At 63.0% G+C, this 23472-nt stretch overlaps 2 protein-coding genes across 7 annotated transcripts in view; both read left to right on the top strand.

The window, feature by feature from the left end:
- Window positions 1–14382, top strand: part of BSN (bassoon presynaptic cytomatrix protein) — a 100642-nt gene extending 86260 nt beyond the window's left edge. Inside the window, exons 5-12 of the mRNA XM_075096452.1 lie at window positions 3–6638; window positions 7329–9441; window positions 9760–10502; window positions 10864–10957; window positions 11086–11226; window positions 11430–11484; window positions 11571–11667; window positions 12194–14382. Of these exons, the coding sequence (XP_074952553.1) occupies window positions 3–6638; window positions 7329–9441; window positions 9760–10502; window positions 10864–10957; window positions 11086–11226; window positions 11430–11470 (9768 nt within the window). The 3' untranslated portion in view covers window positions 11471–11484; window positions 11571–11667; window positions 12194–14382. The remainder of the gene's footprint in view (window positions 1–2; window positions 6639–7328; window positions 9442–9759; window positions 10503–10863; window positions 10958–11085; window positions 11227–11429; window positions 11485–11570; window positions 11668–12193) is intronic.
- Window positions 14383–14839: 457 nt separating this feature from the next.
- On the top strand, window positions 14840–19405 carry APEH (acylaminoacyl-peptide hydrolase). 6 transcript variants are annotated; one of them, XM_075096487.1, is made up of 22 exons: window positions 14840–14896; window positions 15489–15618; window positions 15720–15846; window positions 15931–16024; window positions 16109–16184; window positions 16261–16424; window positions 16497–16634; window positions 16722–16813; window positions 16888–16928; window positions 17005–17126; window positions 17280–17340; window positions 17409–17506; window positions 17596–17647; window positions 17736–17824; window positions 17898–18036; window positions 18112–18195; window positions 18271–18351; window positions 18451–18539; window positions 18644–18834; window positions 18904–19006; window positions 19078–19184; window positions 19254–19405. In XM_075096487.1, exons 1-22 carry the CDS (start codon window positions 14885–14887, stop codon window positions 19357–19359), a joined length of 2196 nt encoding a protein of 731 aa, XP_074952588.1. In that variant the 5' UTR covers window positions 14840–14884; the 3' UTR covers window positions 19360–19405. The 6 variants fall into 6 exon arrangements, with proteins under 6 accessions (XP_074952588.1, XP_074952586.1, XP_074952587.1 ...); XM_075096486.1 differs by having other exon boundaries at window positions 14843–14896; window positions 15468–15618; XM_075096488.1 differs by having other exon boundaries at window positions 14843–14896; window positions 15468–15594.
- Window positions 19406–23472: the final 4067 nt, after the last annotated feature.

Raw genomic sequence — 23472 nt, forward strand, 5'->3', positions numbered from 1 at the left:
AGGACGGGAGCAAGCCTTACCCCCCAGACCTGTCCCGCAGCCCCCAGAGCCTGAGCGACACCGGCTACTCCTCCGATGGCATCTCCAGCTCACAGAGCGAGATCACCGGCCTGGTGCAGCAGGAGGAGGAGAAGCTGAGCAGCACCGGGCTGGCTGGGCAGAGCCCCCCCAGCCCTTCCGAGCTCACCAAGCTGGAGAGCAGCATGCGGCCCCTCCTGGAAGGCCGGGGTGCCCCGCCAGACCCCGCTGAATGCAGCAAGGAGCTGCAAGAGGAGCAGCGGCAGCGGCCACGGTACCTCTCCATCACCCCAGAAGCCTTTGACTCAGATGAGGAGCTGGAGGACATCTTAGAGGAGGATGAGGACTCGCTGGAGTGGGAGAACCAGCGGGAGCGGCGGGAGAGTGCAGAGTCCTCGGACGAGTTCGGCAGCAAGCTGCGGCATGACTATGTGGAAGACAGCAGTGAGGGGTGTTTCTCCCCAGTGCCTCCCCAGCCCAAGGGCCTGGAGGCAGAGGTGAGTGATGAGGAGTTCATGCGGAGGCAGATCCTAGAGATGAGTGCAGAGGAGGACAACCTCGAGGAAGAGGAGGAGGAGGAGGGCTACAGGCATGCCAAGTACAGTGTCCACAAGGCTGGGCTAAAGGACGAGGCAGAGAAGAGCAAAGAGCCAGCATCGGCCAAGCGGCGCCTGCCACATGGCTCCAGCAGCCTGTACAAGGAAGAGAGGAAGGAGCTGGAGGTAGCAGAGGGCAATGACTTGAGCACGGCTCAGGGTGGGCTGCGGCGCTTCAAGACCATTGAGCTGAACAGCACAACTGGCTATGACCGGGAGGTGGAGATGGGCCAGGAGACGGACGCCAGCCTGGACCGGGAGCCTGAGCTGGAGATGGAGAGCCTGACAGGCTCCCCTGAGGAGCGTTCCCGGGGCGAGTACTCCTCCACCCTGCCAGCCACAACACCCACCTACACCTCGGGCACATCGCCCACCTCCATCTCCTCCCTGGAGGAGGACAGTGACAGCAGCCCCAGCCGCCGGCAGCGGCTGGAGGAGGTGAAGCAGCAGAGGAAGGCTCGCCACCGCTCACATGGCCCCTTGCTACCCACCATCGAGGACTCATCCGAGGAGGAGGAGCTGCGGGAAGAAGAGGAGCTGCTGCGGGAGCAGGAGAAGATGCGGGAGGTGGAGCAGCAGCGCATCCGGAGCACAGCACGTAAGACCAAGCGTGACAAGGAGGAGCTGAGGGCCCAGCGGAGGAGAGAGCGCTCCAAAACCCCTCCCAGCAACCTCTCCCCCATCGAGGATGCCTCCCCCACCGAGGAGCTGCGTCAGGCGGCAGAGATGGAGGAGCTGCACCGCTCCTCCTGCTCTGAGTATTCACCCTCCGTTGACTCAGAGGCTGAGAGTTTCGATGCCATGGCCTCCAAACTGTACAAATCAGGCAGTGAGTACAACCTGCCCACCTTCATGTCACTGTACTCCCCGACGGAGAAGGGGGAGAGTGGCCCCAGCCAGCCCACCAGCAAGCCTCTCAAGAGTGCCGAGGAAGCCTATGAGGAGATGATGAGGAAGGCAGAGATGATGCAGAAGCAGCAGGTCCAGCAGGCCCAGCCAGCTATTTCCTACAGCAGTGCCTACCAGCAGGGTGGCTACTGTGGCACTGAGAGCCAGAATGGCTTCGAGTACCAGTACACCGAGGAGTACCAGTATGATGGTGGCCCTGCACACCCAGCCCAGCCCAGCTATCCGAGTGCCCTGCCAAAGGCGGGAGCAGTGTACGAGGATATCCTGCAGACCTCGCAGAGCATCTCCAGGATGCACCAGTCCGCCTCCTTTGACCTGGCCCTTGAACAGGGAGAGAAGGCAAAGGGGCAGGAGGAGGCTTACCAGGAGAAGCACTTCCTCAATGCCGAGAGCACCTATGCTGACCTGATGAAGCAGAACGGCAGTCCGCTCACCCCTGGCACCAGCCCCACGCAGCTCTCTGCTCCCGTCTCCTTTGCTGCCTCTGATGGCAGTACAGGAAAGGCCATTCCCGATGTCCGGGTCACCCAGCATTTTGCAAAAGAGGGGCAAGACCTGGCCAAGCTCCAGAGCACCCCAGCAGAGCCCAGCCCAGCATCCAAGACTACTGCCACTCCTTATGCCTACGGCAAAGGCACCAGCACAGTGACGATGATGGCAGTGGTGAGTGGCCCCAGGAGTGCGCCATGGAGCTACAGCTCCTCAGCTCCGGAGGCCCCATCAGTAGCCTTCAGAAGCTATGGTCCAGTGAAGAGCACTGTCAGCTATGGCTCGCAGACGGAGGACACTGGCAGAAGCAAGGTGGCAGTGGAAATCAGCATGCAGATGGCCAGGGAGAAGCTCCCGGCCATGAGCGATAGCAAGCCTCTACTGCCTAAGACTTACCCCTTCTTCAAGAGCTCCAGTCCTCCACTCTCACCCACCTCCCCCACGCAGAGTCCCACTCATGCCACAAAGGCCACGGCAGAGTTTTCCACACAGACACAGAGCCCCCTCCTCCCCTATGAGGGTCCTGCCGTTGCTGGCCCCACTGCCTCTTCCCCCATGGTGGCACAGGGGACGCAGACGCCACACCAGGCGGGCTCACCACGTCTGGCCCGGCAGCCCGTCTCACAGGATGCTCCATTCATGCTGATCACACTGGCAGCTGATGCGGCCAGCCAAACAAAGTCAGCCAGCTCCGGCTGCTCAACGTCCCCCACCTCATCCCCCACCAGGCCAAGCCGGCAGCTGCCAGCACACAGCTACAGCCGGGCACTGGAGCCAGAGCAGCCTCCGGGCACGTATGTCAGGGCACAGCCGGTGAAGGAGCACACCCAGCAGGCATCCACTGTGACTTCAGCCACTGATGGCATCACAGGGCTGTATGGCTGGGGAGCGCTTCCTGCAGAAAACATCTCCCTCTGCCGCATCTCCTCCATTCCCGGCACGTCCCGGGTTGAGCCAGGACCCAAGGCACCGAGCACTAATGCCGTGGACTTACGGACGGCGCTGAAGTCCACCCCCATCATCATAACAGACCAAGGCATGGATCTCACCTCCTTGGCCACTGAGGCCAGGAAGTACTGCCTGACCTTGGACCACATCCCAAGCCGGCAGTCCACGGCCATCCAGCCCTTGATCATCAACCTCAATGCCCAGGAGCAGCCCCACGCCATTATCGCAGCAGCCAGCTCCGCCAGCCTGGCCATAGCCTCCCCCATGCTCCTCTCGCAGCCCAAGCAGCCTGTGGTCTATGGAGACCCTTTCCAGAGCCGGGTGGACTTTGGGCAGGGGACTGGGAGCCCAGTGTGCTTGGCGCAGGTGAAGCAGATGGAGCAGGGCGTCCAGACAGCAGCTGTCAGAGCTAGCGGGGCAGCCAGCAGCAAGCCCGAGTCTACTGCTGCCCCCCAGACCAAGTTTGCAAGGTATGGCATGCCAGGCCAGATGGTGAAGAAGGATGTGCTCATCACGCAGACCGGCGGGGTGCAGAATGTTGTCAGCCTCCCGCAGCCCTTCCTGCCAGAGCCAGGCTCAGAGCTGTACCAGGTGGTGCCAGTGGAGCTGAAGAGCCAGAGCCCTCTCCTCGCCCTGGGCAGCAAAAAGCCCCAGGTGATGATGGTGCAGATGGAGGAGGCAGCAGCTGGCCCAGTGACTAAAGTGCTGAAGGAGGAGCCACCGGCCAACGTGCTGGACCTCACAGGTGTGAAGCCGGAGAGCCAGGTGGCCTGCTGCAACGTGGTCTACAAGTTCCCCTTTGGTGGTAGCTGCACCGGTGCTTTCAACCCCACTTCCAAGATGCCAGAGAAGAAAGCGGGGGAGGTGGCGGCACCCGGACGGAAAGCCAGCGGGCCCCTCTATGGCAGCAGAGAGCCAGAGCTGCCAGAGACCTTCCCCTACCGGGAGCAGCCAGCACCAGCACCCTCACTTTATGAGGAGCAGAAGTTTTACCCCGCCAGCGCCTTCGGTCGGCTCTACTCCTCCATGTCAGACACAAACCTCTCTGAAATTGGGATGAGCTACTACCCCACGAAGGGGGACCAGCCCTTCCCTTCCCCAGCAAGTGATGCTGCTGTGGACCTCAGCACCATGAAGCACTCCTACAGTGTGGGTTTCGCTGAGGGGGGTTACCTGGGCCAGGGGCTGCAGTATGGTTCCTTCTCCGATCTCCGCCAGCCAGCGGAGATGCTGGGCCACCCACTCCCCATGCGGAGGTACAGCTCGGCCTCCAACATCTATTCTGACTACCACTTCTCACCCCGGGGGGACCTGGCCAGCTTCCAACAGTCCAGCCTGGCCCACTACAGTGCCACCACAGCGCGCGAGATCAGCCGCATGTGTGCTGCCCTTAACTCCATGGACCAGTATGGAGGCCGGCACACCAACGGCCCTGACTTGCTGCCCTATGGCCCTGGCTCCGGGCTGGGGGGCACGGGGGGGCTGGCAGCTCAGCAGCAGGGCCCTGTGCCCCCCAAACCTGGCAGGATATACAACCCCACCTTCCCCGAGGCACGTCAGGGCTTCAGCAGCCTGGCACAGTACAATGTCCCCAGCATCCGCTTGGGATCCATCCGGCAGATGCTCCCTTCCACCGCCACTGTGCGGGCCGCTGACGGCATGATCTACTCCACCATCAACACGCCCATCGCCTCCACGCTGCCCATAACCACTCAGCCAGCGTCGGTGCTGCGGCCCATGCTGCGCGGGCTGTACAGACCCTATGGCCCAGGCGGTGTGGCAGCGGTCCCGCTGGCCAGCCTGCCCAGGCTGCCAGTCGTCACACCCCGTGTCCCACTGGCAACACAGGGCCTCTACCGCTACCCAGCCCCTGGTCGGCCGGCCCCAGCGGCCTCACTGATGGAGACGCCTGTCTACCTGGGCAAGCCTGTCAGCACAGCGCCTCCAGCGGCAGGTGCTGGTCCTACACCCAAAGCCCCCACTGCCCCCACCAGTGGCTTGCAGAAAGCAGAGCCGGTGGGGTCTGTGCCCCGTGCTGAGGGGCCAGCAGCAACAGCAGCCAGCAAGGAGGGTGGGCAGGCAGCTGCGGTGCCCAAGCCACTGCTGGATGGGGCTCAGCGGGAGGAGCGGGAGGAGGAACTGCAGCGCAAGCAGCAGGAGCACGTGCTGCAGCTAGAGCGGGAGCGTGTGGAGCTGGAGAAGCTGCGGCAGCTGCGGCTGCAAGAGGAGCTGGAACGGGAGCGCGCAGAGCTGCAGCGGCACCGGGAGAAGGAGCAGCTGCTGGTGCAACGGGAGCTGCAGGAGCTGCAGTGCATCAAGCAGCAGGTGCTTCAGCAACAGCAGGAGGAGCGGCACGCGCAGCTGGCACTGCAGCGGGAGCAGCTTGCCCAGCAGCGCCTCCAGCTCGAACACATCCACCAGCTCCAGCATCAGCTGCAGCAGCAACTGGAGGAGCAGAAGCGGCAGAAGAGCGCCTTCCCCGTGCCTGTTGAACCAGCTGCCCGCCCTCCTGAGGGTCCCACCGAGGCACCACGGGGCCTGCCACACAATGGGCAGGTGTGGCCCCTGCCAGGCGAGGCACTGCCAGAGGGGCCCACTGGCCCCCGCTATCCCATGCCTCAGCGGCCACTCAGCAGCTCAGCCTCAGACATGTCACTGCAAGCTGAGGAGCCTTGGGAGCCTGGCCGGGGTATCAAGAAGAGGAACTCGATGCCGCGGCTGCGGGATGCTTACGAGAAGGAGGCAGCACGGGAGGCCTTCACAGCAAGGAAGACAGCAGACAGCAGCGTGCAGACGGATGAGGAGGATGGCGATGAGCGGTACCTGCTGTCACGGCGGCGGCGGCCGCGGCGCAGCACCGACTGCAGTGTGCAGACAGATGAGGAGGACAGTGGGGAGTGGGAGCAGCCTGTGCGCCGCCGCCGCTCCCGGCCCTCACGGCATGCTGAGGCTGGCACTGAGGGCAAGCTGGAGGGGCCAGCCCGCAGTATGGCCAGTGTGGGCATCCAGACAATCAGTGACTGCTCAGTGCAGACGGAGCCTGACCAGCTCCTCCGCGTCTCCCCCTCCATCCACATCACCACCCATGACCCCCGAGTGGAGATCGTCAAGTACATCTCGGCCCCAGAAAAGACACAGCGGGGCGAGAGCCTGGCCTGTCAGACAGAGCCAGAGCCTGTCCCCCAGCCTGGTGTCGTGGTCCCCCAGCTGACAGTGCCCACCACCATTCCGCCCTACTCCACCAACATCCAGATTGTGAGCACAAGCCCCCTGGACCCCCACAGCGTCCGGCAGCAGACCCTGGGCAAGTTCGAAAAGAAGAAGCCAGATCCCCTGGAAATCGGCTACCAGTCCCATCTGCCAGCTGAGTCCCTCTCCCAGCTGGTGACCCGCCAGCCACCCCGGTCTCCCCAGGTCCTCTACTCACCTGTCTCCCCCCTCTCCCCACACCGCCTCCTGGAGTCCTCCTTCGCCACCAGTGAGCGGCTGAACAAGGCTCACGTCCCCCCGCAGAAGCACTTCACCGCCGACTCGGCTCAGCGCCAGCAGACACTACCACGCCCTATCAAGACCATGCAGCGTTCCCTCTCTGACCCAAAGCCCATCAGCCCCACCGCTGAGGAAGCCAGCAAGGAGAGGTTCTCCCTCTACCAGCACCCGTTGCTCCCCAGCACCCAGGTATGTCAGTGCAGAACAACCTTGCCCTCGGGGAACAGCCCCAGGAGGCACCGTGAGACATTTCGGTTTCATTAGCACTGTGGTAATTAATATTTTAAAAGTCTGGCTTCCTGCAGCAGCTGATGGCAACCAGTAGGCACAGACACATGCACCAAAGTCAAGAGCCAGCAGGAGGCCCTGGAGCTCCACCAGCTGCATGAGCCCATCAGTGGGCAAGAGCTGCTGCTGGGTGGAGGATCAGGACTGTCCCCTGCCCTAGCCAGGTCCCCCTCCACTCCCAAGGAGCAGGCACCATGCAAGGCTCCATTTCAGGTTATGGTGGCTTTCCCTCCTGCTTTGTCCCCCCACACCACCGTTGCCTTGGGCAGCCAAGCACCCAGGGAATTCCCCAGGCAGCAGCAACCCCCAGCCACTCCCCTGAGTCCCGCTGCCAAGTGCCTGAGGACAGAGGCAGCAGTGTACACGCAGCCCGCCCAGCACTCAGCGAGCTGCCACCCCCAGTAATTACTCACGGAAAGTGCCCTGCCTGTTACTTCCATCCTATTTATTGTGCTTTTACATAAACACTGCTTCCTCAGTGCATGGGGAGACACATGCACAGCAGGCTGCTTCACCGCAACCCTGGGGCATGGGGAGGACATGGGGGGACAACCACCCACACCCCTGACCAGGTGTCCCTTGGCTTTGCAGGTGGGGGGGTTGCAGTCAAGTCCACTGGCACGCAAGGTGAAGCGGACGCTGCCCAGCCCACCGCCCGAGGAGCCCCACGTCCCCCTGGCCAGCCCAGCTGCCTCCCAGATCTACTTGAGCAGCCTGGCCCCCAAGGCCACTGCACCAGTCACCAAGGCCAGCTTGCTGAAGGAACTGGACCGTGACCTGAAGCTGGTGGAGCATGAGGCCACCAAGCTGCGTAAGAAGCAGGCGGAGCTGGATGAGGAGGAGAAGGAGATTGACGCCAAGCTGAAGTACCTGGAGCTGGGCATCACCCAGCGCAAGGAGTCACTACTGAAGGACCGCGGGAGGGACCATCCCTACTTGCGCTGCCCTGGGGACCGCCGTGACTACCTGTCTGACAGTGAGCTGCACAGCCTGCGCCTTGCTGCCTATGATGGCACCAGCCTGCGCCCCGCACCCACCGGGCAGTACCCTGATTTTGCCACTGCCACTGCCTCCTATGGCGCCTACCCATACTCTGCCCCACAGGGCCCCACCGCCTTCCCACCAACACGCCTGCAGCCCCCCCGGTACCCTGCAGCCAGCACCTCACAGGACAGCTTGCCAGTGGCCCCACTTCCTGCCTTCGCCTCGCCTGGCGCCTTCCCGGCCCCCAGCACCACATACCCAGAGCTGGGTGCCTCAGGCCAGACAGGCTTCCGGCCCCAAAACCCCTACCAAGCCCCAAGCGCCTTCGCTGGGGTGGCCACTGTGCCGGCAGCACAGCCCGCCCTCTTCCAGAGCCCAGTCGAGATGGCCAGTGGGCACCAGAAGCTGAGGCAGACGTCGCTGGCTGACCTGGAGCAGAAGATCCCCACCAACTATGAGGTCATTGGTGCAGCTACCAGCTCCTCTGCCGTCCCCGATGTCACCTTCAGCACCGCGACAGTGAGCAGTAGTTATGAGCAGTACAAGGTGCCCGAGGCCCAGCCAGCTGAGAGAGCCAGCACAGTGCAGGGCCCCTCTGCCAGCTTCTCCTCTGAGTCCCTCTACACCAGCCTAGAGCAGAACATCCCCCGTAACTATGTGATGATTGAGGACATCAGTGAGCTCACCAAGGAGAGTCCAGCAGTGGAGGGGCAGAAAGCAGAGCCGGCAGGCACGGCTGCCGACAGCCGCCACAGCAGAGAGAAGAGTGAGCTGGGGGACGCCGAGGGCTCTGGCCGGCCCTGCTGCTACACCAAAGCTGAGGACGAGTCTGAGGAGGATGTCTATGACCACCATGGCCCTGACCATCAAGGGAAGAATAGCTACCACCGGGGCACAGAGAGCAATGGCAGGGTGTCGGGGAGCTCTGCTGGCTCATCCTACTACTATGGGGACGGCGAGTACCGGCACTCCTCACGGGTGGACAAGCATGGCTCCAGTGCAGCACTGTCAAAGCATTCATCCAAGAACCTGGCACCCGCCGTCATCTCCTCGAAGCGGAGCAAGCACAGGAAGCAGGTCATGGAGCAGAAGATCTCCAAGTTCTCCCCAATTGAAGAAGCCAAAGATGTGGAGTCAGACCTAGCTTCCTATGCGGCGATAACCTCAGTTGGCAGCAGCAATGTGGCCTCCAGGGCCAAGAAGCTGCAGGAGGAGATCACCTACGGCCTGAAGAAGAATGTCTATGAGCAACAGAAGTACTATGGTGTCTCCAGCCGTGATCTGGTGGATGAGGAGGAGCGAGTCTACTCTGCCAGCAGCAGAACCCGCCTCTCTGGCTACGGGGTGGAAAAGTCCTCCAGCCGGGAGATGGTTGGCCGGAGCAAGTCTTACGAGCGGGAGGGTGCAGAGCGCCCCTTGAAAGGCAGCTCCAAGCCCTCATCCCTCAGCATGAGCCAGAGCCGTGGGCGGGCACCTATCCGCATGCAGCACTCAGAAGAGGAGAGCCCCGTCAGCCCCCTGGGGAAGGCGGTGGGGGGGTCACGCACCATGGCGGGGCCTGGCCCCCAGTCGGCAGGGGATTCCTGCTCCCAGTTCTGCTCCAGCCACTCGTTGCCTGATGTGCAAGAGCACATCAAAGACGTGCCAAGGAGTCACTCATACAAGCACGAGGAGGGCTACAGCATGGATGACGCCCATTGTGTTGTCTCGGACAGTGAAGGTAATGGCTCCCTGTGGTGATCACCCCAGAGCATGCCACTTCCCGGGGGCATGCCCATCTGCTTGTATGCAGAGACACTCTCACCGCCTCAGTTTGCTTGACATGTGCCTTCCTCCCCCCACCCTGGGTGTTCGGTGTTAGACAGTCCCATGCGATGCCCTGCCGCTCTGTGCCGCGCCGCGCCACGTCCCATCCCCACCAGCGCGGGCTGTCCCCCGCACGCGTGCCCACTGCTTGCCTCTCCCACCTCATTGCATGGCTTCCACCTGGGCAGCCTCAAGTGAGAACTTGACTGTGGTTTGTTTTTGGTTTCCGAAGCCTATCATTTGGGTCAGGAGGAGACAGACTGGTTTGATAAGCCCAGGGAGGCCCGGGCGGAGAGGGTCAGGCACTACGGTGGCCACTCTTCCTCACAGAAGAGACCCCCAGTTAAGCACACCTACCACGACTACGACGAGCCCCCTGATGAGGACCCATGGCAGCACAATGACTACCCCCAGCACCGTGAGCACCGGCACCACGGGGAGTATGGGCGCCATGCCAGCACCTCCCGGCACACCAGCGATGAGCCCCCACGCCGCTCAGCAAAGCAGCACCTGCGGGAGCCTGGCCGCCATGAGCCCCGTGGCCACGGGCCAATGGCTGCCCCCAAGAAGGTGCAGCAGCCTGAGCCCCGTGCGCCTGCACCCTTTGGCTCTGGCTCCTCTGAGTATGCCCTGCCATCCCGCCCTGCTGCTCACCACCATGGTGCTGAGGCTCCCAAGGCACAGAAGCCCCTGCAGCCACATGGGCCGGCCACCCCAGTGCCAAAGCCGGAGCCCCTCGCACACCCACAGCAGCCAGTGGCCAGGCAGCAGCAGCCAGGGCAGCAGGCAGCACGGCAGCAGCCAGCGGTGCGGCAGGCTGCCCAGCCAGCAGGCTCAGCACAGCCTGAGGCCAGGGGCAGGACACAGGGACCTCTGTCATCTCGGCCACCACAGCAGCAGCCAGGGCCAGCCCAGGTGGCAGGGAAAATGCCGACTGCGCTCCACACACAGCCGGGTGGGCACACAGTGCCAGTGGTAAGTAGGAGCTTGGCCAGCTCAGCTGCCTCCCTGCCCTATGGCTCTGCCTGGGACCAGCCCAGCTGGCAGTGGCCAAAGGCTGGCAGGGGAAGGGTTGAGGATGGGAGCCATGGGGCAAGGCATATCCCACCCGCCTGCCCACTACAGCTACCCCTGGGTGCCGCTGGAGTAGCCATCCCCTCAAGGGGACCTGGGAGGGGACATCCCTGTGCCCTGGATCCCTCCCTGGCACTTTTGGGGCTGCAGAGCCATTTTCCCACAGTGTTTGGGGGTTTCAGTGTCGCCTCCTGGTCTGGGCCACCTGCAGAGGATGCTTTGCCGGGAGGGTGAGCCCTGAGAGCTGTTTTCCCTCTTCCAGCTGAAAGTGGAACAGACAGATGCATCCAAACCCACAGCGAAAGTGCCACAGCAGCCAGGGAGAGCACCTGCGGCACAGCCCCTGGGAGCAGCAGGTCAGTGGGCCCGGCAGCACGGTGCCATCCCCACCACACCGGCTGCCTGGCACCCACGGGGCTCGGCCAACCCCTACTGGGCCGGGCCCATCCCCTGCTAACCGTGGCTTCTTTTGTCCCCTCCACAGACAGCAAGGCCGGTCCGAGGGCAGCTGGGCCGCGTGGTCCCACTGGCACAGCCACAGGGCAGCCCGGGGCAGAAGGAGAGAGCGTTTTCTCCAAAATCCTGCCAGGGGGGGCAGCAGAACAAGCAGGCAAACTGACTGAAGGTCAGGGCTGCTCCCTGGGATGGGGATGGGGCAGTGATGTTCTTCTGCACTGACATGGGGTTGGGTGCCACGGGGGTGGCCAGGAGCAGCCAGCGGGATGCGGTGCTCCCACAGTCTGGGGAAAAAGCAGCAGTGTGGAGGCCAGGGAGCTTGGTGGCCAGGGCAGCTGCACCTTGCTAATGCCTCTCCCTGCTTCCCTGCAGCGGTATCAGCTTTTGGCAAGAAGTTCACTTCGTTCTGGTGAGAGAACGGCACAAGGTGAGTGCAGCCAGTGTCATGTACTGTGCCATGGGCTCTCCCTGCCCTAGCCATGCCTGATGCCTTCCCACACCCTCCCGCTGCAGGAGTTTGGGAAGTGAGTGGAGAACAAGTCATTGCAGTGGAAAAACCTATGAAGAACCCAGCAAATTCAGTATGCGGCGCCAGACTCTGAGTATAACAGTGAGTGTCAGGGGCACAGCCACACACCCAACTCCTCCATCGCACCAGTCCCTCCATCACATCAACATCAGTCCCCTCCGTCACATTGGCCCCTTCTGCCATGCCATCCCCTGGGCTCCTGTGGCACCACTGTCTCCCTTGGCACCCATTCCCAGCCCCCAAGGTGAGAAGGACACGGTGCAGCCCCATCCCCTTCACTCTGTGCCACTTGTCCCCATCCTCATCCCTGAGCACTGGCCCCAAGCCAAGGCATGGGGGTCTGGCCTTGTTCCCCAGTCTTGGCAGCGCCGCATATGCCAGTGCCATGTGGGTGCTGGTGCAGACCCTGGGTTTGCAGGGAACGTTTGGGCAGCCCAAGCTCTGTGCTGGGAGTCTGACCAGTGCAGGGGCAACAGCAGCTGCTCCACCGGCAGCACCTCTTGGCTTGCTGCCACCCATTTCCTTGGGCTGCACTGCTGCTCAGCGGGGTCCCCTTTGTGGGGACGTCGCTGCTCAGGCTAATGCCTCTCTCTCTGTCTCTTGCAAGCTTTTGAAAGCAGGGCGATCCCTGGATGCTGGACCAAACAGCGGCTGAGCAGGGGCCTGGCAGACGCCCCGGGGTGGGTGACCCCCATGCCCGGCAAGCAGCTCCGGCGTGGCATGCGGCGAGCCCCAGCGGCCACCCTGAGAGGATGGGCCTGATCCGGACTGTCAGATCAGGCCCTGTAGGTGGGCTGCAGCCCTTTCTCAAGATTATACGCAGAGTTGCTCCCTCCAAACCCCAGCTCTGGCCTCTTCATAGGTTTTCCCCCCAGGCAAGCCGAGGGCTGGGTGCCAGAGGCGCCACTCCTCCTTCCCAACCCCATCTGCACCGCCGGGGCCGTCCCCACACCCCCAGCACTGCGGCCCGCTCCTGGCCCCGCCAGAGAGCTCTTGGAGCGTGTCAGCTAGGACCTAACACTGTTTCACTACCAAAATACGAGGCCATAGGACTCTTGACAGGTGGCGTGGCTGGCCTTTGCCAATGCAGCCACCAGCTGAGCGCGTATCCTGGCACGCAGTGCCACCCCGAAGCCATTGGAAGCATTGAAAGGGCCGCGCTCGCCCTCACCACGCAGCCAGCGCGCCCACCGCCGGGTACCCCTTTTCTTTCAAGAACAGCCTTAATCATCCCACTTTAATTTCTGTGTATACCTCATCCACACCAGGGAGGGGCACGGGGTGTCGTCAGCAGGGGGGATCCTTTTTTCTCAGTTTCTCTGGGTTCATTTTATTTTGGTTTGGGTTTTGTTGTTTTTTTAAAAAACTTTATACCAAATCCTCTTCCCTCTCTGCTTTGTGCGATGAGTTAGCACATGGGCTGTCTTCTGTAGAAGCAATAGAGTGCAGGAGGCTAAAAAAAGAGCACAAAACCCATGGAACAAGATCAGGAGAGCTTTGCCTCCGGCAGTATCCTTCCTCTTACTGTGCAATCCAAGTCCTTCTCAAGCCATTTTGTGGGGACGCAGGGACGGATGGCACGGCAGCCAGTGGCCAAAGCCCACTTGCCCTGCCAGGAGGGGGTTCCCCAGGGGGAGAGGCAGCCCAAGGAGGGGGCTTGCCAGCGTACAGCCACGCGCCGCCCACGCCCTGCCACCTCCCCACGCTGGCGGCACCCCCCCGGTGCCCTCCATGGCGGGCAGCAGCCGCCCACTCACCTGCCTGATGTTCTATGCAACGAAATAACACGACTCCAGAACAAGACCTGTGAATAGCTAAGCAGTTCAATGTCACGCCTAAAGGTTTCATTGCAGAGCGTGCCCCTGAGTGACCCAGTAACTACTCTTTATCGACCACCCGTGCGTATGAATTTGTGGCATGTTCAACCCATGGAGGGCCAGTTTGCCAAAGGGCAGCCCTAGCGCCCATGACCATCTGTCCCGTCGTAGAGCATGGCTTGCTACTTCTCTGCACGGTTCCACCCACCTTTCAGTGCTTGCTGTTCTTTGCCTGGACTTTTGTTTTATTCTTTTCCATCAGTCCATCACCGTACTGAAAGCTCTTAGCACATTTATGCACTTGTTATTGAGGACCCGGTCACCACGGGAAGCCCACACTCTGTGGCAGGTCCCTGGCAGGGCGCTCTGCCTATGCCCGAGGCTGGGGGAGAGACTGGTGGCTATGGGATGGGGGTGAGCACGGCACTTCTGTGGGGCAGCCCCACTGAGGAGAGCCCTGGCCTTGTGCGCACCCACCACCTCTCCCCACTGATGACGAGTGCGTAGCCTGAGGGTGCTTCCTCTGGGCCCCTGCCACTCATCGCGCTGTAAATACTTGTACAGTGTGTAAAATCGCACGCGGGACTGAGACCCCCGCCGGGGCCCATCTCGCTGCCTGAGCACATCTGCCACCTTGCCTCTGCACCTGCCAGGACCAGGGGCATGTAGCCCACCCCACTGGGCCAGGCCCCCAGCCCTAATTGTGGCAGTCTGGTGGCTGGGGCAGGGGAATGGTGGGTGCAAAGACAAAGGGCCAAGCACGGCTGGGTGCCATTTCCAGCAGTAAGTGCAATGCCGGGTGCGCTCCCTCTAAACATTGTGACGGTGTGCGTGTCTGCTGTGCTCTGTGCCACCTGTAGTGACCCCGTACCGTGCTGTACCGTGCCGTACTGCCCCCACTGCTGTGTCGTGACTCCCTCCCAGAAGCTGCCCCCTCACCAGGTGTTTCTGTGGGAACAGAATAAAAAGGACTTGACACAAACCACGGACTGGCCCCAATTTCTGCCTGCAGGGAGGGAGGACGGGGGGAGGCCTGCACCCCCAGCAGGGTGGGGGCAGCCGGGCTGACAGCCCTGTAGGCCTGGTTAGCACCAAGTGCCAGCAGGCTCTGCGGTCCCCACCCGGGGTTGCTGGGCAGGGGGTGTACCTCTGAGCCCCCAAGGGCCCGATCCCACCCAGCCTGCACACAGAGCCCCTGTGCTGTGGCCACCTGCCGGGGAAACCGCTCCGGCGCGGCCCAGAAGCTGCGGGGACGCGTCCTGGGTACGGCTTCAACCGGAGCCGGTGTCTCCGGGTCGGAGCGGCCGGGGGGAAGCGCGGACCCGAAACTCGAAGCCGGCGGCAGCGACGCCGCCCGCACCCACCAGGGGGCGCCGCAACGCCGGCGGGCGCCCGAGCGTCTCAGCCAATAGGAGGTGCCGCACGCCGCTGCCCCCGCCCCCGTCCCGGAAGCGCTGCAGCCCCCGTCTCGCTGCCGCGACATGGAGCCGCTGGTGAGGGGTTGGAAGGGGAGGGGGAGTGACGTCAGTGCCCCGGGATTCCCCCTGCGCGGCCCCGCTGCTCTCCCCCTCCCCCCCCCCCGCCCGACATTGCGGCCCCCGGGAGCTCCGTCCCGGGCGCTGTCCCCCTCCTCGTCCAGCCCGGTGAGCCACGGTACCCACCTGCCCCCGGCGCTCCGGTGACTGCCCCGGCTCTGCGCCTCCGGGGCTGCACCCCCTGTCCCGGTAACTGCCCCCAGTATCCTCCTAGTCCCCCTTATGTACCCCAGTAACTGACCCCCGGTACTATCATACCCCAGTAACTGACCCCCGGTACTATCATACCCATCTGTAGCCCAGGAACAGCACCCTGGTACCCCTGTACCCCACCTGTATCCCAATAACCGCCCTGGCTCTGCACCCCCCAGGCAGTGCCCCCAGTACCTCAGTAAAACGGCTCTGGCCCTACACCCCGGTACTCTGGTAACTGGTCTCGGTACCCCACTATACCCCCTCCCATGGACCCCAATAACTGCCCCCTGTGCCCCGCTGGTCCCCAGTTATCACCCCACACACACACCCCCAGCCAGCCTGGTGGGTCCCACAGGTACTGTCGAGCGCAGAGGAGATAGCGGAGCTGTACCGGGAGGTGAGCCAGCACCCGCGGCTCCGCACTGCCTGTCTTGGCCCCGACATCACCACCCAGTATGGGGGCAAGTACTGCAGCCTCTACACTGGTACGGGGATGGGGTGGCCCCCCAGGGAGCCTGGGGGAGTCTGGGCTCTCTCTGCCTGCCCAGCAGGGACACAGCAAGTATCCTCACCCCACTCCTCCCAGAGTGGTCACAGCGGGACCTGGCACGGACCGAGAACATCAGGTTCTGCCGCCAGTACCTGATCTTCCACGACGGGGCCTCTGTTGTCTACTCAGGGCCTGCTGGCACCTGCTCTGAGATCAAGGATGAGTGAGTCCCGTCCCATCCCCCGCACTGGTGTCCCCTCGGGGTGCTGATGGCAGGGGGCTGAAAGGCCACTCACCTGCCCCACAGGCTGCTGAGCCAGGAGTCCCCCAGCGGAGCACTGAAGGCTGTCCTACGCAAGGTCCCCGGCAAGGAGAAGGAGAAGGAGAAGCAGTTCCTAGAGGTGAGGAGGGGTCTGGATTGATGCTGGGGCTCAGGGCCAGATCCACACTGGTGCTTGGGGCCACCCTGGCATCTCTGCCCCCAGGTCTGGGATCAGAACTGCAAGGTGAAGAGCATCAACCTGACAGCACTGGACAAGCACGGCAGCATCTATGACAATGGTGAGGGGCCAGGGGATGCCAGGGGACACAGGGTCATGGCGGGACAGGGTGGCCAGTGCCTAACCCACCCCTGCAGACCAGTTTGGCTGCCTGGCCTGGTCACACTCGGAGACCCACCTGGTCTATGTGGCGGAGAGGAAGCGTCCCAAGGCCGAGTCCTTCTTCCAGAGCAAAGCCTCCGAGCTGGGCACCTCTGAAAATAACATGCAGCACGCTGAGGAGGATGCCATACCCCTCAAGGTGGGGTGCCCCTGCCCCAGGCCAGTGGGGGCTGGCCAGGGTGGCCGTGGGGCTGATGGGGCTGTGCCACAGGGTGAACAGTTCGTGTACCGCGAGGACTGGGGAGAAGCGCTGAGCACCCGCAGCGTGCCCGTCCTCTGCATCCTAGACATTGAGGGCAGCAGCGTCTCAGTGATGGAGGGCATCCCGGAGCACCTCTCTCCTGGCCAGGTCAGGACAGGCTGCCCTGCGGAACTGGAGCAGGGAGGTTTCAGGGGGCAGTGGTGGGCTGAACTGCTCACACCCCCTTCCCTGCAGGCGTTCTGGTCCCCCGGTGACACCGGCGTGGTGTTTGTGGGCTGGTGGCATGAGCCCTTCCGTCTGGGGTTGCGGCACTGCACCAACCGCCGGTGAGTCCCTGTGGGGCACCCCACCCCACAGCAAGGTTCCCTGGCCCTGCAGTGACACCCATCTCTGCTGGCAGGTCAGCGCTCTTCTACACGGACCTGACAGGTGGAGGATGCAGTGAGTGGCTCATGCCCCAACCTTGCTGGCGCCCCAGCTCCCTGCAGCCCCTCACTGTCCTCTCATGCCTGTGCAGAGCTGCTCTCTGAGGACACCAGGGCCGTGTGGTCCCCAAGGCTTAGCCCTGACTGCTGCCGTATCGTCTACCTGGAGAACAATGCCCTGGGCCCCCACCAGCAGTGCAGCCGCCTTCGCATGGTGAGTGGCACCAAGGGGGACACCATGGAGGTGGCAGGGTGCCGATGCTGGGGCAGGGCTGGCAGGAGGGCGGTGGTGCTCCCTCCCCAGGCTGCAGCAGGGGCAGGTGGGCTGAGACTTTGCAAAACTTGCCCCGTACCATGTCTCCTGCAGTACGACTGGTACACCAGGCACACCACCACAGTGCTGGAGGCCGTGCCGCGGCAGGTGTGGGGTAAGTACAGCCCTGGGGGTGGTGGGAGGGGTGTAAGGGGTTGCTGAGCACAACCACTCTCCTTACAGGCACCTTCCCGGGCATCTACTGTGACGCTTTGCCGGGGCTGTGCTGGGCGGCTGACAGCTGCAGGCTCGTGCTGGATACGGCCCAGCGCAGCCAGCAGGTGAGGGCTGCTGTGGTGGGATGGAAGGGGTCACACAGCGGAGCCAGGACAGGTCAGAGCTCCGCTGGATTCTGCCCTCATGCCCCTAGGACTTGTTCGTGGTGGACACGGGGACGGGTGCCACGACGTCCCTGACAGCTGGTGAGTGCCAGGCCAGTGGGGCCATACTGGTGCCAGGGCTGGGGAGGGGGTCATGCCTGCAGGTCTGACTGCCCCGTCTCCTCCCCAGATGCCCCCCAGGGAAGCTGGTCTGTCCTCACTATCAACCGGGATATCTTGGTGGCCAGGTTCTCCACCCCTAGCTGCCCCCCCACACTGGTAAGGTGATGCCCCCATCCCCAGCGCCCACCAGCCCCTCTCAGTGCCAGCACTGATGCTTCTCCCTGTGCAGAAAGTGGCTGTCCTGCCTGAATCTGGCTGGGAGGCGCAGGTGCAGTGGGTCTGCCTGCAGGATGCGCCCCCTGTGCCTGGCATCAGCTGGGGCATCCATACCCTGCAGCCCCCCCCAGAGCAGGAGCACCCCCAGTATGGTGAGTGCCCAAGGGGGCCGGGCTGGGCTCTGCTGCCTCCGCCAAGGCCTGACACACACCACCCTGCCTCCACAGGGGGCCTGGACTTTGATGCCATCCTGCTGCGCCCAAGTGAAGGCTCTGCTGCCCAGAAGCCCCCCTTGGTCGTGATGCCCCATGGTAAGAGCTTGCCCCCACAGCCATGCCCCCACCTAGCTGGGCAGCATTACCCCCCTTTGCCTTTGCCTTTCACAGGGGGTCCCCATTCCGTCTTCACAGCTGAATGGATGCTGTACCCAGCGGCGCTCTGCCGTATGGGCTTCGCTGTGCTTCTGGGTGAGTGATGCCATGGAGCTGGGGCTGCTGGGTGGCACAGCACCCACTGCGTGGCCAGGGCAGGGAGAGGAAGGACTCTGACATTGCCTTCCCACGCAGTGAATTACCGTGGCTCGCTGGGCTTTGGCCAGGACAGTGTGGCCTCCCTGCCGGGCAACGTGGGCACACAGGATGTGTGCGATGTGCAGGTATGCCCTGGCACACGGTCCTGGAGGACCCTGTGCTTCTGCAGGTACCCCCAATGTGAGAAAGTGGGGCCACCTGCCTCAGCTGGTGTCCCCCATGATGGCAGTTCTGTGTGGAGCGGGTGCTGCAGGAGGAGTCCCTGGACACCACCCGGGTGGCACTTGTGGGTGGTTCGCATGGAGGCTTTCTGGCATGCCACCTCCTTGGCCAGTTCCCCAACACCTACCATGCCTGTGTAGTCCGCAACCCTGTGGTGAACATTGCCTCCATGGTGTCCGCCACTGACATCCCTGACTGGTAAGTACCACCACCCCCAGCTCCCCTCAGCCCTCGCCCTTCATGTGTGCCTCGCCCTCTTACCTGCAGGTGCCTCACGGAGACAGGTCTGCCCTACACGCCTAACACCCTGCCAGACCCAGCCCAGTGGACGGAGATGCTGTGCAAGTCACCTATACACTACGTCAACCAGGTATGTCCCTGTCCCTGTCCCTGTCCCTTCGGCAGTACCAGCACTGAGGCTGTGCCACTCCACTTCCGCAGGTCCGTGCGCCCGTGCTGCTGATGCTGGGGGAGGACGACCGGCGTGTGCCCCCCACGCAGGGGCTGGAGTATTACCGTGCCCTCAAGGCACGGGGGGTCCCCACGCGGTGAGCAGGGTGCTAGGCACCAAGGTGAAGGCGGGGCAGGCATGGCACTAATCCTCCTCTCCCTTCCAGGCTGCTCTGGTACCCAGGGAACAACCATGCGCTGGCTGGCGTCGAGGCTGAAGCCGACGGCTTCATGAATATGGCACTGTGGCTGCTCAAGCACCTGCAGTGCTAACAACCCCGCACCGCTGCCACCCCGCAATAAATGATGTAGCTCAGCACCCCAGGTGTCTCTGATGGTGCCGGCACCAGTGTTGCCTCCACTCCCAGTGCCCCAGGGCCCATGTCCGCTGGACCCTTCTCTCCCACACAGGTTGATGTTTATGCCACTGGGGGTGCGGTGTGCCGTGGCAGAGGGTGAACCCCGCCCAGCCACCCTGGGCACAGCAGGCAATGCGGAGCAGCTGGAGGACTGATGCCAGCCAGGCCCCTTGCACCAGGCTGCTTGCGCACACCTTGGCAGCTTGCCCACTGCCAAGTGGCAGGCACTGCCAGCCCAGCACGGTGGAGAAGGCCCCATGGCCTCAGGGACTGAGTGGAGTGCAGAGGTGGGCAAGGGGACCCAGGAGGGCTGCGTGGGTGGGCACAGCCCTGTTTTGGGGGGTGAGCACAGGAAGAGGGGTGATCTTGCCTCCCCACCAGCATGCCTCTTCCCCTGCCCAGGCAGCCGGCAGCCCTGCTCCGGGCTACCGGGCCTGAGCCGATTCCCTGCTGTCACTTGTGCCTCCCTCAGGGCCGTCGCATGGGGTCAGACCTTCCTGCTCTACACCGGTGAGCTGTGGGCTCAGCCACCCCAGCACTTTTGGCCCACAGGGCCCATGCAGGCCATCACTGACAGCCCCCTCCCACAGAGTGCAGCCACCCTGACCTGCCCCACCGCTGGCTCCTGCACTTCAGCTGCCACTACAGCCTGCAGCGCACAGGCAGTGGTGGCCTCGCCATTAGCCAGGCAGTGCTCAGTGCCAAGATACGCAACCAGTACAGCATGGACGGGCTGTGGGATGGGGCAGCATGGCTGGTGCCTGTGGTGTGGCCGGTGTCCGTGGCATGGCTGGTGCCCACAGTGCACCACACACTGCAGCCTCCCATGCTCCCACCTACAGGCTTCTCAGACAGGACTCACCCATGGGGCAGCACCATGCTGTGCTTAGCCACTGCCCACAGCAGGGCCACGAGCTGCTGAAGGTAACAGGCTGTCACAGCAGCCTTGGGGCTCACCGGTGTGGCTGGAGCGCCAGTGCAGGGCCATGGTGTGCCAGTGCTGACCCCCGTCCCCCCAGGTATGGGGCAGCAGCAGGCGCAGCCGCACTGTGGACCTCACGGCGCTGGGGAAGAATGGGGAGGTCTACACAGAGGGTAGGGCCCCTTCCCCATCCCCCCACCCTCAATGTAGGTGAGGGCGGCGCAGCTGATGACCCCAGTGCCCGCCCAGTGCCCGGCTGTGCCTGCACCAGGCTGGGCTTTGGCACCCTCTCACCATGCCAGTGCCCTTCACCTGTCTGGCCTGGTCACACTCAGAGAGGCAGCTGCTCTATGTGGCCAAGAACAGGCACCCCAAACCACAGCCTCCCTGACCCTGGGATGTGCCAGGAGCAGCCAGGCTGGCAGAAGAGGCTGAAGATGAGAAGGTGGGTGCCATGTCCCCCAGGAGCAGGCCATGCACCCTGTGAGTGTGCTATGTGCCTATGTGCACCATGAGCATGCTGCGCATGTTGTGAGTGTGCCGTGCATGCTATGAGTGTGCTGCATGCTCCATGAACATGCTGTGCTCCCCATGAGTATGCCATGCCTGGACCCCCATGTCTGGGGCCACCAGCTGTGGGGCTGACAGGGCTATGCAGCAGGGTGAGCAGTTTGTGTACCAGGAGGACTGGAGGGAGGCAGTGAGCACCTGCAGTGAGCCTGTTCTCTGTGTCCTGGACCTGGAGGGCAGCAGTCTCTCAGTGCTGGAGGGCATCCTGGAGCACCTCTCCCCTGGCCAGGTCAGGATGGGGTGCAGGGAGGGCCCCAGGGGGCCAGCCTGGGGCTGTGGGATGAGTCCTGCTGTCGCACAGGTCCTGTGGTCCCCAGATGACTGTGATGTGGTGTTTGTGGGCTGGTGGCATGAGCCCTTCCACCAGGGGCTGAGCGCCTGCTCCAGCAGGAGGTGAGTCCCCCAGGGCACTCAGCGCTGTGCCAGGATGCCCAACCCATGCTGGCACAGTAAGGGCTCAGTGCAGCAGTGGGGCTTCAGCGTGACATGCACCTCCTCCCCAGGTCAGGGATGTACCACTTGGACCTGGCCAGTGGGCACTGCAGTGAGCACTGGGGACGTGGTGGGTACCCTAGGTTCCAGGGGGTCTCTGGGGCACTGACCCCCAGCTGCCCGCAGAGCTGCTGTTGGCCGAGCACAGTGCTGCCTGTTCCCCCCGGCTGAGCCCTGATGGCTGGCGCCTGCTTTACCTGGAGGAGAGCCTGGCAGGGCTCCACTGGCAGTGTCTGCAGCTGCACATGGTAAGCAGGGCCCCCATGGGCACCTGGTACGGCTGTGCCACCCTGTGTTACCAGTGCAGGACCTGGCCCAGGATGTCACAGCCTCTCACCATGCCTGGCCAGGGTGGGGGTGGGCTCATCCCTCAGTCTCCCTGCCTCAGTTTCCCTGGTGGGGGCCCATCCCCAACTACTGGCTCTCCCTAGCTCACCTGGCAGACGAGGCAGTCGGTGACAGTGCTCAGTGTGGTGCAGGAGCCCACAGAGGGTGAGCATGGTGCAGTGGGCAGGGCTGGGTGCTGCCAGGGAGCCAGGACCGCCCTGCCCCCTGCATGCTGGGTGCCCGTGGCCATGTCTCACTAGTGCTCTGTTCCACCTACAGCCTTTGCCAGGCTGTACACCGAGACACTGCCGCTGCGGTGCTGGGCAGCTGACAGTCAGCGAGCTGTGCTGAGTACCCCGCAGCGGAGCAGCACAGTAAGCCCTGGGGATGGGGTGGGAGGATGGGGGCATGGCCCCCATGCCCCATTGTGCCTGTGCTCTGCCCCCTCGAAGGACCTGCTGCTTGTGGACACAGAGGTGGCTACCGTCACCAGCCTGACATGTGTCCCATGCTGGCCACCCATGGTGACCCGGCAGGCATCCACAAGCACTGGGATGCTCTCTCTTCCCAGGGTTGCCCGAAGGGTGCTGGGAGCTGCTCGGTCTCCAGTGGGACCTGCTGGTGGCCACCTGCTCAGCCCCGCACCGGCCCCCCAGCCTGTTGAGCAGAGCCCTGGCACTGTGTGGCACAGCATGATGTGGCACAGCAATGTGCAGTCAGGCATAGCACGGCATGACCAGGGACAGTGTGGCGTGGTGCAGCTTGGCGTGGTGTAGTGGGTTGACCCTGGCTGGGTGCCAGGTGCCCACCAAAGCCACTCTACCACTCCCCTTCCTCAGCTGGACGGGTGAGAGAAAAATATAATGAAAAGCTCATGGGCTGAGATAAGGACAGGAAGAAATCATTCACTGATTACTGTCATGGGCAAAATGGGCAAAAAATAATTTATTACCACTCAAATTAGAATAGGATAATGAAAAATAAAAACTAAATCTTAAAACCCCTTCCCCTCACTCCTCCTTTCTTCCCTGGGTTAACTTCACTCCTGATTTTCTCTGTCTCCTCCCTCGAGCAGCACAGCGGGACAGGTAATGGGGACTGTGGTCAGTTCATCACACAGTGTCTCTGCCTCTCCATGGGGCCAGAGGTCCTGCCAGGAGCCTGCTCCAGCGTGGGCTTCCCACTGGGTCACAGCTACCTTCAAGCATCCACCTGCTCCAGCATGGGGTCTTCCACAGGCTGCAGGGGAACCTCTGCTCCAGTGCCTGGAACACCTCCTCCCCCTCTTTCTTCACTGAGCTTGGTGTCTGCAGGGTTGTTTCTCTCACATGTCCTCACTCATCTCCCTGGCTGGTTTTTTTTTGGGGGGGTTTTTTGTTTGTTTGGGTTTTTTTTTCCCCTTCTTAAATATGTTATCCCAGAGGCCCTGCCACCATTGCTGATGGGCTCAGCCTTGGCCAGCAGCGGGTCTGTCTTGGAGCCAGCTGGCACTGGCTCTGTCGGACATAGGGGAGGCTTCTAGCAGCTTCTCACAGAAGCCACACATGGCAAAGTATAGTATGGTGCAGCACTGCGTGGTGTGGCATGGAATGACACAGCCAGGTACAGCTCAGGACAGCGTGGCACAGCCCAGCCCAGCAAAGCATTGCATGGCGCAGTGTGGCAAAGCAAAGCAGAGCTTGGCATGGCCAGGCACAGTGTAGCATGGCATGCCAG

Source organism: Phalacrocorax aristotelis, chromosome 6, assembly GCF_949628215.1.
Source record: "Phalacrocorax aristotelis chromosome 6, bGulAri2.1, whole genome shotgun sequence".
In the NCBI taxonomy this organism is placed as follows: Eukaryota; Metazoa; Chordata; class Aves; order Suliformes; family Phalacrocoracidae; genus Phalacrocorax; species Phalacrocorax aristotelis.

Bases quoted from the DNA above. Each gene is read 5' to 3' on its own strand.
- APEH (XM_075096484.1), top strand. The intron at 16,025-16,108 runs GTGAGGAGGGGT...CTCTGCCCCCAG, and splicing joins AGGAGAAGCAGTTCCTAGAG to GTCTGGGATCAGAACTGCAA. The intron at 18,540-18,643 runs GTATGCCCTGGC...CCATGATGGCAG, and splicing joins AGGATGTGTGCGATGTGCAG to TTCTGTGTGGAGCGGGTGCT.